The sequence below is a fragment of the Patagioenas fasciata genome, chromosome 12, assembly GCF_037038585.1.
Source record: "Patagioenas fasciata isolate bPatFas1 chromosome 12, bPatFas1.hap1, whole genome shotgun sequence".
Taxonomy (NCBI): domain Eukaryota; kingdom Metazoa; phylum Chordata; class Aves; order Columbiformes; family Columbidae; genus Patagioenas; species Patagioenas fasciata.
Genome location: NC_092531.1, coordinates 7,566,754 through 7,582,751, shown reverse-complemented (window position 1 = coordinate 7,582,751; position 15,998 = coordinate 7,566,754). Strand labels below are relative to the sequence as shown.

General features: G+C 43.1%; 1 protein-coding gene across 1 annotated transcript; it reads right to left on the bottom strand.

The window, feature by feature from the left end:
- Positions 1-2,843: 2,843 nt before the first annotated feature.
- On the bottom strand, positions 2,844-15,732 carry CRABP1 (cellular retinoic acid binding protein 1). Its single transcript, XM_065847680.2, has 4 exons — positions 15,584-15,732; positions 14,865-15,043; positions 12,107-12,220; positions 2,844-3,173 (listed from the first exon to the last, which is right to left on the bottom strand). Exons 1-4 carry the CDS (start codon positions 15,651-15,653, stop codon positions 3,123-3,125), a joined length of 414 nt encoding a protein of 137 aa, XP_065703752.1. The 5' UTR covers positions 15,654-15,732; the 3' UTR covers positions 2,844-3,122.
- Positions 15,733-15,998: the final 266 nt, after the last annotated feature.

The following is a 15,998-nucleotide window of genomic DNA, read 5'->3' as shown; positions in this document are numbered from 1 at the left end:
CTATCAAGTAATCAACAAACCATTTATGTAACCCATAGGTGCTCCATTGTCCTGGCATCTTTGCCTATAAAAGTCCCTCCCTCCTTTGTGCAGAGAGCCTGAAGTTTTCAGGATCTTACTCTGCTAAGCAACTGTTAAACACTCAGACGTGGTGAGACTAAGTTTTTGTGGGTGTCAGCTACAGTAATTCTACTCTGATTACATCACCTCATCTGAGGAGGAGTGAATTCATGGTTTTTTACACAAAAAGTGGATAAAAATACCTGTTGGCCACCCTGGCATCGTTCAGCTTCCATGTTCCCAAAGGAGCTTAAACTCAGCAAATGAAAGAAAGGCAGGAGACAACTGCAAGGCATTTGGCCAGTAAAATCATTCCAAATCCTTCTGTGCCTAGATTTGAGGAGCTTTTAAGGTCCAGGAGGACTCACAAAATGCAATTTGGCCTTTGCATTGTTTCGACAACGAGCCATAAAACTAACACCCTGGACCAATTCTAGTGTCTGTTCACAAGAATTTACTCATGCACCAGGAACTCTAATGTAACTCCATGAAAGTCAATCACGTGGTGAAGCTTCCGCACTGAAATTACTAAAGAAAGGAACTTCTGTCATGCCAGACTGCAAATGAAGCTTAGGGGAACAGTTTGGATCCTGGAAGAAGAGAGTTCCCAGTGATTCAGGATAGCTCATATCTCAAGAGCCTGTTTTTAATCATGACCTCTACAACCCAGTCCAACGGCTCATGCTTTACTACTTGGATAGTAGTTGCCAACTGGATAGAAACCTGACTTGGTATTTTCCAGCTGATGGGAAAGCTTTCTGAAGGATATTTGCTTGAGCAGCAAAACAGCTTAGCATGAGCCTTCCTAGAAAGGAAACAGAGAAATCACTGCTTCCACTAAATGCACTCACTTGCTCCAGACAATGTGAAGTTCATACCGATACCTTGCTGGACCCTCACAAACCGGACATCTGAGCTGCTACAGACACAGGCACAAAAGGCAATTGCTAGGAGTAGCATTTTTGTGGAAGGGCAGAACAGCCCTGCTATCTGCTGTTGTCGGCTCTACCACTTGCCTCATCAGCTCGTCCCAGCCCCCACATCCACCCCGCACTCCCGGGAGGCGGAGGCGCAGCCCTCCACAGCGCTGGTGGGCTCCTCTTGCTGGAGGATCCGGCGTGTGCCAGCATGTCCCGCAACACAGGGCTCTGTACTTCTCAGCCTTGATGTGGCAAGACACAGCTTTGTCTGCATCCCTGGGAAGCTTTGAGCTAGCTCAGCCCGGCACTTTTTATGGAGTCCCTTTGGCACAGCTGATTGCACAAGCAGGTCCAGATACTCATGAAATGGAATTTGTTTGGAAAAATACCCACCCAACTATTTTAATTTGTAGCTTGAAAGAAGATAGAAATTAAAGATAGATCACTGCCATTCCCCTTCATGGTTTCATTCTTACTGGGGGGTAGCTTCAGCTGCATCCAAACCACAATGAACTACTTTCAGCCCATGCTTCAATGGGAGCTAACGTAGTGTATTTAATTAGTACCAACTGAACCAAGGTCTTGGAAACAGGGTGGGGCTTCAGGTTAGAGTGAAGAAGGAAAAGATCCCGCTTTTCAACTGCAATATTGTATCTTGAGTGCTTGAGAAGGCGTGACCTATCAGAGCAGAGGAGACAGAAAACATCCTCTGTTTGTCTCATGTGCTGTTGCAGCTCACGCTGCAATACAGAGAACAAGTGGCTGATTTCTCCATAGCAGTTTGACAATCCTATCGAAGGGGATTCCTCTGCATAGCTCTGTGAGTGGTAAAGAGACAAAGTAATTTGTTTCTCATGGTTGTCCCAAGACCATAAAGATTTGGACCTATTTTCCCATTCTGAATATTGAGCACAGTCCAGTGAGCAGGACCTACACTCTGCTAACACCAAACCTCTTAAAAATCTTCTGTGATTGGGTGACATGAAGCAGATAAATTATTCTTGTGAAGCTGAAAGTTGGTCAGGTAAGGCTGGATATTGCACTGAAACAAGTAGTGCTCCTAGTCTCAATCTTCTGGTTCATTAGAGGAATAACTGTTCAGCTTGAATCTAATTCTTGATAGTACTATGGCCAGAACTCTGAGCCAGGACAAATACACTACATTTGGTGTTTCTTTCATTCTTGAAATATGGCCCTGGTTTGTGAAATACTTTTTTGTTCAAGGAATGAAATATTGAGTCACCAAAAGTGAGAGCTGGAACACTGAGGGGGACTGAAGCAATGGGAAGTTCTCTCTGTGGCAGCTGAGAAGGGAGGAGAAAAGCATATTGCCTCAGCTTAATCTTTTTGTGGCCCAAAACAAGTAAAGTCTGTCAGGTTCTGCTGGCTCTCTGATCAGGCCTGAGGTGCTTGGGGGTGATGACAATAAGTTTTAGTCATGATCGCAATGTTATTTGTGCTCTAGATACAGCTGGGTTTTGTACCTGGATAACGAGTATCTCGACAGGGCAAGTCTGGGCATTCTTCAGAGATGCAGCGGGAGAAAGGGTGAAGATCTCTCCTGGTCTTGCCTGGTTCTGCTGAATCGCAGTCCCAGCAACCACAGGACACAGGAATTGTTCCTCAACAGCTCTCCCGAGGAGACAGGACAGCAAGAAGGGAAGGAGCAGAGCTCTGGGTTTGAGAGAGCAGGCTGCGGCTCCGCCAGCACCCGCAACGCGCTCGCTCGCTGCGCTTTGTGCTGCCCCAGGTGTTCCCTGGCAGCCGGGAAACTCCGCACTCACTGCAGCGGAGGGCGGAAAGCGTTTCAGCCCTCACCAAAGTACTGCTGGGTTTGCTATTAAAAACACCCCAAACCGGCTGTGAGTTCTGCCCAATTAAGTTTAATAATTGATGAAACCATGGCAAGTGACAGCTACAAAATACAAAGCAGACACGGAAAATGACGGCATAGAAGTGGGAAGGAATAGTGTCTGCGATGAAAAATGAAAGCAAAATACACTTAACAGAGGATATGGGTTCAGATATAACACACACGGTCACATACAACACCGCATTAGTAACAGCACACACAGATACTCGTTATACTGGGGATTTTCACAGTTCTCCACTTCATCCCAGATGACAAGAAAATGGATGTTTTTATTCTCTTACATAAATTCTTGTGCACACAACATCGTCAGCACCAAAGGTCTGGAAAAGAAATAGAAATCAATCAGAAGAGATGGAACCAGCAAACATATAACACCATTTTTAAATGTTATTTTTACCATAGTAGCTAGTGCTACAGCAGAAATACATTTTCCTATGTCTTTTGACAGATGAGAGTACAGAAAGGAGTAATTTTGGAAGAGGAATGCAATGTAAGTGACCTTTTTTCCAAGGCACGATCAATTTTGTCAGAATGATAAATGATGGAGACATTCCCTTTTTCTATAGTTTCTTGGCATGCATTTATAAGGAAACATGAGAAAAGAAAGGGAAATTGGAATGTACTGTTGTATTTAGAAACAGTTGCAGCACTTTGAACTGGAAACACTGAGGGTGGAATTCAGATGAGATGTTCAAAAGGTGTTCTTTGATATTTGCAGGTATAAAGCAGAGTAGTTCAAATAAAGTCAGCAAAGCAATGCTGAAGGCCCGGAGAATGTATACCTGTAACCTATAAACACCATGCTAGGATACCAAAACCCTCTCCCCCAAGCCGTAATGTGGGCAGCGTCATCACAACCTTCTTTCAGGATACTGTTACCTTAACCAGGGAATTTGTTAGTTATGATAAGGGTCTGAAATGAGGGCACAACATGCAGAAAAATGTAGTGGAGATAAACTCATTTCACATGACTAAACACCTATGATATCTCACAAATGTTTGATCACCACAAATCTGAAAGCCACGGCCTTACTACTACAGATAATGTCCCATTATCATCCCATTTCTTAGACCAGATTCAGTACCTCAGAGTACCCTCATTTTCCAGTTACTTAGGGCTGATGTGATATGATGTTATACCATTAATTGAAACGCAATTTCAGATATACATCTGAGAGCCTGCACATTTTAAATTGCTCTGTAGTTTTGCACTTAAAAGGCAATTCTACCACAGCAACATTGCAGTACGGATTATCAGGGCATTCCGGCAGGACAGGGGTTGTGGCAGCTGTCTGAGAAAGCCACCTAAACCCCCAAGTGTTTGTATATAATTTCAGGTCTGGCAGGCTAAAATCTAAGTAAGCAATTAAATGCGAAGAAAATAAGGGGTGCAAGAGTGAGGAAATACTGACTGTAAAAAACTGCATGTTCAGCTACACTGACAGTTTCAAGCTCACCATGAACAAGTTGTGAGGTGGGATGTTTGGCTGTAATAACTGCCAAAGTCTCACTGAAAAATATAATTAAGACCTACCCCAGTGTGTTATGAAAATTCAGCTGGACTTTATTTGTTTTAATGCTTTCTACGCCTGTTCTGGCTAGCACTTCTTTGAAAGGACTTGGCTTTAGGACTGACTCTGGCTTATATTTTGTTCACTTTATTGATGAGAAAAGTCTGTTAGTATTTTGGAGATATAGGTTTTGGTTTTATGCATATAAAGAGCTTATCATATCAATCTTTACATACTGTTTTAGATTATACATTAAAATGCCTGAAAATGTATGTTAAAGGATGCAGGTAGTTCTCTATTGCCCACAGCACCAGCTGCAGATACCCTTACTATGGCTTCCTTCAACATTTCCAAAATTATACACAAAGGTGAAATTATTTCAGCAGGAGCTTTGCCAGAGAAAGGAAGTCAGAGTCAAGAGCATCCAGGGCTTGAGGTTGTCTGTGGAGACTGGAAGGTCACTGGGACAGTGATTGTCTTTCTATGGTACATTCAGGCACTGTGAAGCACAGGGACGCTTGGGTCCCCCAATGCTATTTCAACACAAATCAGAAGGAATAGCAGAAAAGGCTTTGTGTAGTGTTCCTCAAGAGCTGGCATGGACCCAGTCTGAGAGTTGGAGCTGCACAGCTATGCAGCCACATCTGGTGACATGGGTGGGTGCCACATTAGCCAGTTCTAATGAGAAAGGCTGCAGCAGCAGTTTGCCAAAACTCTTGTAACCTCCCCAGGAAACTTCTCCCTGTTCTTTCAGGGAAATCAAGACACAAACTCCTCCTAAATCTGTGCAGCAGCAGTTATTCTCACAACAGCTCAGCAGTTGCATTGCCAGGGAGCACTGCAGGGAAGAACAGACTGAAATGGATGCGATCCATCCTGCAAGTCTGTCCCAGGGTGCCACTGGAGGTCTGAGTCTCTGAAATTCCAGTGTCCAGTTCTGAGACTGTGCCCCTGGGCAGAGTTTGCTCCTAAGACATCAGTGTAGTCTGATTGCAGCTTCCTTGCAAGACCCACAGCAGATAGCGTGAAAATAAAGATAAATATTTGTGGAGGAAGAGAATAGAAATAGTAACTTTCTGGGAAAGCTCAGTAGCTAGGGTGCATCTCAAACGCATTGCAGAGGCAGCAAGTCCACCATCCGGACACACAGCCTGACTGCTGTGCACTCACAGAGTCACAGCTGGACACACTTGAGACAGAACGCGAGGGCTGTTGGTTTTGTACTTTCAACATCCAGCTCCAGCTGGACTCTTGGACTCTTGAGAATCTCAGGCAAAGGGCTGCTTTCAGATTGCTCTGCCAGGATAAAAATTAAGTGCAGAAAACTTGGCCATACCCGGGGATCCCAAATACATAATAGTCTTAGTTGCTATACACAAGGATTGTCATTCCCTGTAACACACCAGTCTCAGAGTCTGGAAAAATACTATAATTTAAAACAATAATATCTTTAAATCTAGATTGTAAAGAGAGAAAATTCATGCAAAGCCCAATACAATAACTCTGAAGTACCATGTAGCAACTGGGCACTTCTCAAACAGCCAAGCATCCTTTGGCTGGAGCCCCAGCTTAGGTTATGTGGCCCCTGACTTGTTTCAGGAATAAGCTGCATTTTATACACTTAGATTTTATACCTTATACTCATTCACATTATTAGTGACTTAATTCCATAGGGTTTGATTGTCATGGTTATGTACATGGTTTAAACATGGACTTATGTAAAAGGTGTTTCCCTTATTTATTGTAACTTACTAGCATTGTTGGTAAAAGTCCACTAAATGTTGCTAAACAAAGCAGCAGATATCAGAACAAACAGACAAAAGATTTCCATGACCCAAAGGAGCAAAACTTCCTAATAGAAAGAAATCTTGGCTATTTGGTGGTGAAGTTTCACCAGAGTGACTGAAAAAAGTGCAGCACTACCGAACTGCAATTCACATCTAATGAGAAGATGCAGGGTTTCCAAACAGGGCCTTCTCATCAGCTTGCAAATGTCCCACTTACCTTATCAAAACGCTACAAGGTGATGCTTCTATCTAAATCTAAAATGGGATTTTAAATGTGCAATGACTTCAAATTACAGAATTGTTTTCTTCACTAAGCTTGTCATAATCTGTAGCTAAGAGTCCAAAAGCAAACTGCAAACAAAGCCCTGCCCAGGGGGATAATCTAATAAACTGACCTCTCTCAATTCACTCAAAATCTGATGAACACTGACATCCTTAGAGATTAAAAGAGAATTACAGGGCAGTAATATATAACCACATGAGTAAAACTGCTTTTTGAAGGCCTTTTTTATAAACGTTATAAACATTTGCTGAGGAGCCTTTGTGATCAGTGGAGCACACAGTATAATCAGGAAGACTGTCAGTGAAACAGTCACCTGGGAAAGATCACTTCTGCCCGTCTGTGCAAAAATCCCGCTATCTGCTCATGACTGACCAGCCTGCAGAGGCAACTTCCAAAGGAAGACAGAATACATGAGCAAACAAATGGAGATGACATTACTTAAATGAATCCTCAGAAAAGGCTTTGTCCACATGCAAACTTCCATGTTATCCAGAACAAAGATATAAATTGTCACAGTAAAGGCATATTGTGTATTTCCTTTCTCCTCCTGACTCCCATAAAGTGTTATGAAAGAGGCTGATCACTAAGGGGCTGTAGTCACACAAGGTACAGCCCACACTTTCCAAGCTGGATATTAATAACAGCAAATCACCCAATATACAACCTCGCTTTCTGCAGGATGTCAGTTGACAGGAACATGCACAATCAGGTCACTTATCAAGGTACCTAAAGGCTGGTACTTGCATTTGAGAACTGCTGGTTTATACCGTTTTCTCAGAGCCATGCAGCAAATGAATGACAGAGGTAAGAACAAGAGAAAAAGGTATCTCCCAGTAGTAGCAGTCTTGAAAAGGAGTACACAGCAAACATCTAAGCTCCAGCTGATATTATAAGAGGTTATATATGAGATCAGATGCATCCAAGATTCAAATGGCTTTGGCTTCTTTCTCTGCTTATATGTTTGGGATGTGACCCAGACCACGCTGCACAAGTGAGTAGAGGCTGCAGATCCCTAAGCCCCCTTGTAAATGTGCTTGTGGCAAAAAGTAAATCAAAGCATTAGGTCTATGCAATACATACGTCCGCATTATTACAGGCTTCCGAACTTTTATCAAGGCTGCGTTAAAGTCAGCAGCAAAACCTCTCACTGACCTCAGTATGAGTAGACCAACCCCTTTTGGTAACTGTTTTATTTAAAATCATTCTCCAAAAACTAGAAGAAAGTTAAACACCTAGGTAACGTCATTCAATACAAGGCTTAGGTACATCACAAATCTCACCATTTGTCTGCAAAGTATCTTTCCAAATCAGCACTGACGGTTCTCACCCAATCTGTTTAATTTTAGAAGCCAGTAATATCATTTAAAAAATGTTCACTCACTTGTCCAGGCTCCACAGTTCACCAGTTTTAATCAAGTACAGCATGATTATTCTGGGGAGGGAATGTAGCATAGAAACCATGCTTGAACCTCCCCTTAATGTTCTGATCTTTGACCCTTGCTAGAATAGATTCTGAGAACCCCTGTGTGATACGTGAACTGTGTAAAATGTGGTCTGAAACTGTTTTTAAAGCCCCTCTTCAGTAATCATCCACTTTAAAATGTTTGTGTGTTAGAGATTAACCTAAAATCTATAGAGGCACGAGCAGCCATGAAAACAGCAATGCAGATAAAGTTTGACTAGAAATGTTTCTCATTTGAATAGCTAACATTTGGAAGCAGCATCCTTCAACTTTGTAAACAGTGGCCCTTTTGTTCTTCTGGCTCACACAAGTGATTGATAGCTCATTAATGTCCCTGACAAAAACACACAGCAACAGCAAAAACATCATAGAGTACAAAAGGGAAGAGAAGGCGTATTACAATAGACTTAATCCCAGGTGCTAATTTTCAGACAAGTAAAGGAAATATATACTCTTGTGTTATATACTGCTCTTGATTGTTCAAGTGCTAATCTAAGTATAGTTTATGAATGTGCAGTTGTAAATACAGATATTCGACTCTATGCATTACAGTCTTAAAGTACAACACAATATAAAGATTCCATCAAGACGAGCAAATGTGGACTTTGATGGGGAGCTTTCCTTCTCACTCTCCTTTGCTTGCATATTCTATGTCATTTTTTAATCTGCTTTGTTCAGTACTTCTAAAAAAGCGGCCCTGAAACCCCAGCAAGTCCATCAGATGAGGTTAGAATAAACAGCACCCATGAAAATAGTTGCAATGTTCTAACACATTCCTAGCACCTTTTCTATAAAGCAGAGCTTTCTTCCCTTACTTCTTCCCTTACTTAGCTGAAAGGACTATTTTTCTGACAGGACTTTCCACCTATATCTGCCATTGTATGAGCCCAATTTATTTATGCTACTAATAAGAGTAATCTCATTCACCATGCTGCAAGAAGGTTAAGGGAGAACTAAAGGCAAATTGAACTCGTACCTGAAGGTAAAGAAAACCTTTTCCAACTAAATAGTTTATTCCCTGTATCTGTGGACCAGAGGACATGATGTGACATGGAAGACCATGGTGTTGCTCCAAGGGAATATATTTGAAGAACACAAGGAATTCTTCTGCCAGGATGCAAGAAAGATTGATAATTATCCAGTAATATGGTTTCTATGTTAGCTCTGTGGTAGACATGGCAATTCAACACTGTGGGTTTTGTAGAGTTTTTTTGTTTGTTTGTTTTGTGGTGTTGGTTGTTGTTGTTGCTGTTTTAATTATGTGTACTAATAAATGCATTTTACTTAATGTGCTGTGTTGGGGGAAAAAAAATTATCCTTCCACTAGGAAAATGTCATAAACAAACGGACCCCCTAAGTAATGCAGCATATTAGATCAAAATGATGTGGCAAAGCTCCAGCGTTTATGCAGCCAGCATTAGGAGAGTAAAACTCATTCCTTACCCCCTGCCCATTGCCCTAAGCCTTTTTTTCCATTCACGCCTCAGTCTAACACAGTTTAGATTCCTTCTTGCAACTTTTTCCAAATGGGGTAGGACTTTTCTTGATTTCTTCTGCAAATGCATATAGTAGCTAAGGAGACTTGAGACTTCTTGAAAGATTTCTTTGGGTAGAGAAACAGGAACAGCAACTGTAAGAATAAGTATCAGCCTTACAGACTTCCTAAACTGCTCTATCACAAGCTCTGCCTCATAAAAGACAGCTTCTCAGCTGCAAACATCTAGATGTTCACAAGAATGTGGTTTTCTTCTGCTTATTTAAGGCCCTCCACCAGAATGGAAATAGGGCAAGTTTACCAAAGCACAGCAGAAAGAGTAAAGGAACAGAAAATATTTCTTATCTAAGTAGGGAGGCTTGAAAAGTGTGAAGATAGAAATTGTTGAATGTTTGAATTGATATGGGCAGCAAAACTGAATGAGAATGAATTCCAGGTCCTAAAGAACCCTAAAAAAGCTGGGAGGATGGCAGAAGAAAGAAAGGTGAAGACAAAGGAAGACCTCTTCTCCCTGTGTTCTTAGTTTCGAAGAAGTAAGATGTAGGTGTGGGTTTGTAGATTCAGATCCAAGAAAGAAAATCCAAGTTGAATCTTTCTTCACTGGAGGGATGAACAATCCAAGCACAGTTGTGATTACTAGCAAAACAGTATGTGCAGTGCTGGTGTTCACAGGATATGATATTAAAGGAAATGGATACATTGGAGGGGGTTACAGAAGCACTGAAAGAATGATTCAAGGAAAGCTTGCTTTATATTGAAGGGCTTAAGATCTTCCAGTTATTTAGCTTAACAACAAGAAGGTTCTTCCAAGAGGTGGCTTGATCAGTGTTGTTAAGAGAAATATTTGCAATAACAAACTTTAGGCATATTATTTAGGTTCTTTTATACACAATATGTAATGACTCGAAGTTGAATCTAGACATAGACAGATTAGAAATACTGTGTATATTTTAATGGCAAGGAAATTAACCAGCAAAACAACTTATCAGAAGTTGTGATTGATTTCCTATAAATGGAAATATTTTACCAAGAAGGAACTTTTTCTAATTTATATCCTAATTTGAGAAATAATTCATTCAAAAAAGCTCAACAGACTGTATTATACAAACAAAAAGGTTAGATGGCTTTATCATCTTTGAGTCGATCTGGTTTCTTAGCCAAGCTCATTCTACTTCCCCAGCTATGTAAGTTCCCATTGCTGACTGCAGGAGGCAATGGTATTATGACCGGCTTTCTTGCTTTGCTTGGAACAGTTCACTTGGTTTAACAGCTGCCTCACTAGTTTGTTCCTGAAATAATAAACTACAGATATGGATTGTTAAAAAGCTGGAAAAATGATAGTTGAGAATACATTTTGTCCACTATGTAATATATAAAGATGTGAAGCAGAGATCAAAGTACTTTGCCTCCTAAAGTTTTTTTATGATATAAAGAATTTCAGTGGTTGAGTCAAAAGAAAGTATTCAGAATTGGAGTATCCATTCAACAGAAGCCAGTGTGATTTCACTAAACAGCACACACCTTCTCATAAGGGGCGGGTGAACAGTTCCAAGATGTCTGGAATAATATTAACACTTTAAAAGCTTTTTGTTTATACTTGGTTAGGTTTGGGTCCTGTTTTTGTTTCAGATGCAATCTTAAAAACAGAGTTCTAACTGCTTTAGAGAAACATTGGGGATGCTCTTTGTTTTTTTAAGTGCAGAGGTTAAGTTAGTGTGATAGTCTGAAATAAAACCTGCCTGCTTTGATGTTTTCTTACGCATCGCTCCAGCTGCATGTCCTCCATGCCCAACCTGATGAGGCGTTACAGTCTAATCAGCTATTTATTGAGAATTCGCTAGTAAGAACAGTGCAATAAAATGATTCTGAACTCAAGCTGAACCCTGCTACTTGTAACTCAGAAAAATTGTGTCTTTATCCAGTTCTGGATATTGTTTCATTAATGTGAAGAGATCTCTAACAGAAATAAGTACAACACAAATAAACCGCACATGATTTGTGGCATAACTGGCGAGGCAGTTGCAGAGGTGCTGCCCAGACACCCCCCTACCGTAACCTTCTGCCATGGGAAAGCTCACACAGGACTGGGGGGATGCCGGCTGACAGCAAATGTGCAAATCGGTGTATTTCTGAGAAACTCATGAAGGTCATTCTGAACTGGATTCAGAGGTGATCGAGGAATTGGGGAAGGTGGCAGAGATGTGCAAGGAATTATGTGTTCTTCATAAACAGAATGAGATTAGAGCACGCTAACAACACTCCACATCTTTCCCACTATGCACCACGTGGTTGTGGATAAGAAGCAACATATTATGCACACGCCTGAAAAAGGAGGTTCCCCAGAAATGCGGTCAAATGCCTTGATCTCACTTTCACCAGAGAAAATCTGCAATAAATCAAGCAAATTCTGCTGTGGTGGTGTGAATTTACAGAGCAGAAGTGACCCACTTGTGATCATTCTACTAGTAAAAGTATTGCAAACGTTATAGCAATAAAATACAAGTGAGAACCTGCAGATACCTTCATTTGCTCCTATGGGAAAAAAAAATAGAGAGAAAGAAAGAAAACAAAGTGATGTATGAATCGTACTCTAGAGGATGATGAAAATGGTAGTTTTCCAGATGGAAATAAGCAAGGAAAAATAGTAAGTCATACCACATGGTAACAAAAACCTGTTAATATGGTGCATGTATTGGGTGGATTCAAGGTTCTTACCAAAATCAGCTCATCATTAGCTAATTCTCGAGTCCAGTATGTTTTGGGGCCATCTCCCTCAATAAGAGTTTGTTTGCAATAGATCTTGTTTTCGTTCTCCCAAGTGGCCAAACTCTGCAGGCAAGAAAACCATTAGGAATAACATTAATTATATTCCTCAGCAGCTATGAGGCAGAGAGACAACAATGAGCAGTAGTGAGAGTAGTTGTTGCAGGAAAGGAGCAACACATAGATTAAGGCAAGGGAAAAAAGACATCAGTGGAAAGTGGTGAAATCAAAATTAAGGTGTGAGGGGGCATTTTGAAAATAGGTATATATTAACAACAAAGTAATTGTAAATGTGTCTTTTCAGTGTAAATCCACTTTTGTTTCCAAATTAAAAAGCCACCTAGTTTTCATAAAATGCTTGATGTCCAAAAGTATAATTTAGAAACGTTTGATAATGTAGTGTCTACGTTCCCAAGCAACCTTGTACACATGTGGTTTGATCTGAAAGAATCATATGTATCATGTTGTGGTCGTAAATAATGCAGTATATGTCACTTACAGCCTTTAATGCTATATAGCACTGTGCCAAGTTAACTGTATATCAAACAACTATTGTGCCAACAAACCAGAATAAATCACAACTAAAAGAAACTTTGTTAGAATTCTAATGTTTGTGATTTGACATTTTTTTAAGGTTGTGGGTCTGGAGACTGAAATACCCTTAGGCATTTTTCAAAGCATTTCAAAGATTACTATGAAACCACTGAAAAACAACGATAGCAAAAAAACACATAGGATTTTGTTTAGCTTCACAAACAGACAAGCCCTGACTCTGTTGCTTTTCATTCTAGCGCTGAACTATTATTGACAATGCAATGGAACAGCTGTGCAGGAGGATGCCCTGTAATGAACGTACAAGTAATCACTTTGTAACTAGCACACGGGAGACATTCATTAGGCTGTGATTATATACATATACGTGTGTGTGCGTATGTAGGCATAAACTCAAGTGAACACTTCCCAGACCTTCCAAAGGAAAAAAACCTTTAATTTAAAATCAGCTGTTTACATTATAAATATTTTTTCAAAACAATAGGATTTTCAAGCCAACAAGCCATCTCAAACGGCAGTTACAGAAGCTATGCCTTGCAGTACAACTACATATGACTCGCTCTTTGTCTGTCTGAACAATGGGGGAAGTTAGTTGGCAGAACAAAACCCTCCACCCCAGAAAGTGCATCAAAATCTATCGCCAGTCAGTGATTTTGCCAGATATTGCAAATTACATTCTGCAGTATTATTTTATTATCTGTCAGTTTCTGCTCTGTGGCCACATCTTGGTTATATACACATAGCAGTACAACTTATTCCTGAGAGTAGACTATAAATAACTTCACAACACATGGAAAAAATTTACTACTTCACAAAACACATTTCTTTCAGATTTTTCCAACCTTCATAGCTTACAGCCGTAATTATTGTTTCTCCATGTGCAGCAATAAATCCTTCTCAAGAAAGCGGGTCACATTTATTGCATATGCATTATGCATGAAGACACTAAAATACTACTTCTGCCGAACAAGACAATTAATAAAGCCAGCAACATTTCCCAAACTGTTAAATGTACAATAATTCATCCTAGAGATCAAGTGGATGTTCTCAATGTTCACTGACCCCCAGAATCTGCCTCCCTTTTTCATAAATTTAAATTCACAGCAACTGTACTGGAGACAGTAAGCTCTGAATTTTTAGTGGTGAAAATGGTCTCAGAATCTGGCTCAAGGTTATTTCATCATCATATGATACTTTAAAAACTGTGTTCTCATGCGCAGCTACATTCTGACACTCTTTATTCATACTTCTTTTGTAAGTGTTTTATATATACTTCCCTTGTAAGTGTGAGACTAAAGTGCCTGAGGAAAGGATAACGAACCCATGCCTTTGATACCTTTTCTCAAAAGACAGCTGTGATCACAGCCCAATTCTCCAAAACCCTGGATCCCCAGTATCTCCACCAGTGAGAAGCTGGGGTCAGATGCTGCCAAGTGAAAGCTCCCTCCACAGCCACACAAGTGGTTCCAAAGGTAGAGGAGCAGGGGCTCACATGCAGAATCAAACCCCAAACAGTCAAGTGAATGCCCTCTAATGCACTTCTGCACAAGGAGATGGTGTAATTATGGCTGGTATAACACTACCTGAAAGTCTGTCTTACACTGTTAAAGACTTACCTGATTGGCAAAGTGGAGACATGCATTTGCAAGGGAATGAAAGAGGATTTCAGCCCCAAACTATCAACAATCTGTGGTCCTGCTTGTGAACTCGGCTGATACAGTTTAAGACAAAAGCTATGTCAGGTTTGTGCACTAAACTTGACTCTTGAGGTTTCCTGTGCTCCACTGTTCCCCATCAGTGACACGGGCTGGGGAGAGTCTACCTGCAGCTGAGGTCTCCAGGGGAGAGGGAACCAAAAAAAGCTGGACAAACCCTGCCAGGCAAAGAGCCAGCAAGCAGGTACTCAAACTCTGCCTCTGGGACCTGCCATGCTCTGTTGCCTCCAGAGTTCAGTTTTACCCTGTCTTGCAAGCAGGAAACTGTCAGACAAGAGAGACAACCACCAAAAACCCCCAAAGAATCCTTCTGGGAAGAAGAGCATGACAGGCAGCAATGCCACTCTCTGGGGACACCGGCAGCAGATGTGCTTGTCCCATCTAAAAAGAACTTGGTGACAGACAGACACACGCACACACACACGCTCCAGGTCTCCTCCTACCCTGCACTTTCGTCCATCCACCGTCTCCTCCTCAAAGCTTTCCCCGATTTTGAAGTTGATCTCAGTGGTGCGGACAGTGGTGGAAGTTTTGATGTAGAACTGGTCCCCATCCTGGCGGATCTCCACATGGGGTTTGGAGGCGGCAGCCACTGCCACCTTCCTGAGCATGGCATTGACACCTGGGCGAAGTAGGGAGGAAGCAGAGCTTGAAGGCGCCAGCCGTGCCGGGGGCTGAGCTCGCTCGGGGCTGAGCTCGCCCGGCACCACCCGCGGGGGCTGCGCACAGCCCGCCCGACGGGGAGTTCTGCACCGGCGGCAAACGCGGGTTCTTGCAGGGATCCCCGGGCACAGCGGGGCAGGAGCCGCCGGCAGGCCGGATCCCGGCGGCAGCAGCCCGGATCCCGGGGGCAGCAGCCCGGATCCCGGCGGCAGCAGCCCGGATCCCGGCGGCAGCAGCCCGGATCCCGGCGGCAGCAGCCCGGATCCCGGTGGCAGGACCACCGGCGCTGGCAGGTGAAGCTCCGACCGCGCCGTGCCCGCGATCGCCCTTCCCCGGGCAGGGCTCGCAGCTTTCCCCGCCCGGAGCTCTCCCGGGTGCCCGGCCCTGGAGGCTCCGCGCACCGGAGCGCGGTTCCTGCTGCCGCCCTCCCCGTTGCCCCTCCCGCGTGCCGCAGCCCCGGGCTGCCCGCTGCCCTGCGCCGGGCTCCCCCGGGCCTCACCCAGCGCCTTGAGAAGCTCGTCAAAATTCTCGCTGCTCCTCATCTTCCAAGTGCCGGCGAAGTTGGGCATGGCGAGGCGGGCGCTGCGGAGGGCGGCGGGACGCTGCGCTGCTGCTCGCTCCGGCTCAAGCACCTTGTGAGCGGGGCGGACCGCGGCGAAGGCTGGGAGAGCGGGTCACACCCACCGGCCCCCCACCCCTTCCCCCGGGGCCGGCACCACGCCGCCAGACAGCCGCCCCCCTCCCAGCCACGGCCCCGCCGTCCATCCGTCCGTCCGTCCTTCTAACCCGCCATCCATCACCCGCTGCCCACCTGCCTTGCAGCCCACCAGCTGCCTCCGGGGGCTTCCCGGGAAGGAGAGCCCGATTGTCACTTGTCCCACAATTGAGGACGTGATGAAAGGAAGGCCTCAGAG

Excerpts from the sequence above, each read along its gene's own strand:
- CRABP1 (XM_065847680.2), bottom strand. The coding sequence starts at position 15,653 with ATGCCCAACTTCGCCGGCACTTGGAAGATGAGGAGCAGCGAGAATTTT. Across the intron at positions 15,044-15,583 it reads CGAGCTTCTCAAGGCGCTGG|GTGTCAATGCCATGCTCAGG; the intron begins GTGAGGCCCGGG and ends TACTTCGCCCAG. Across the intron at positions 12,221-14,864 it reads TGGATGGACGAAAGTGCAGG|AGTTTGGCCACTTGGGAGAA; the intron begins GTAGGAGGAGAC and ends TCTTGCCTGCAG.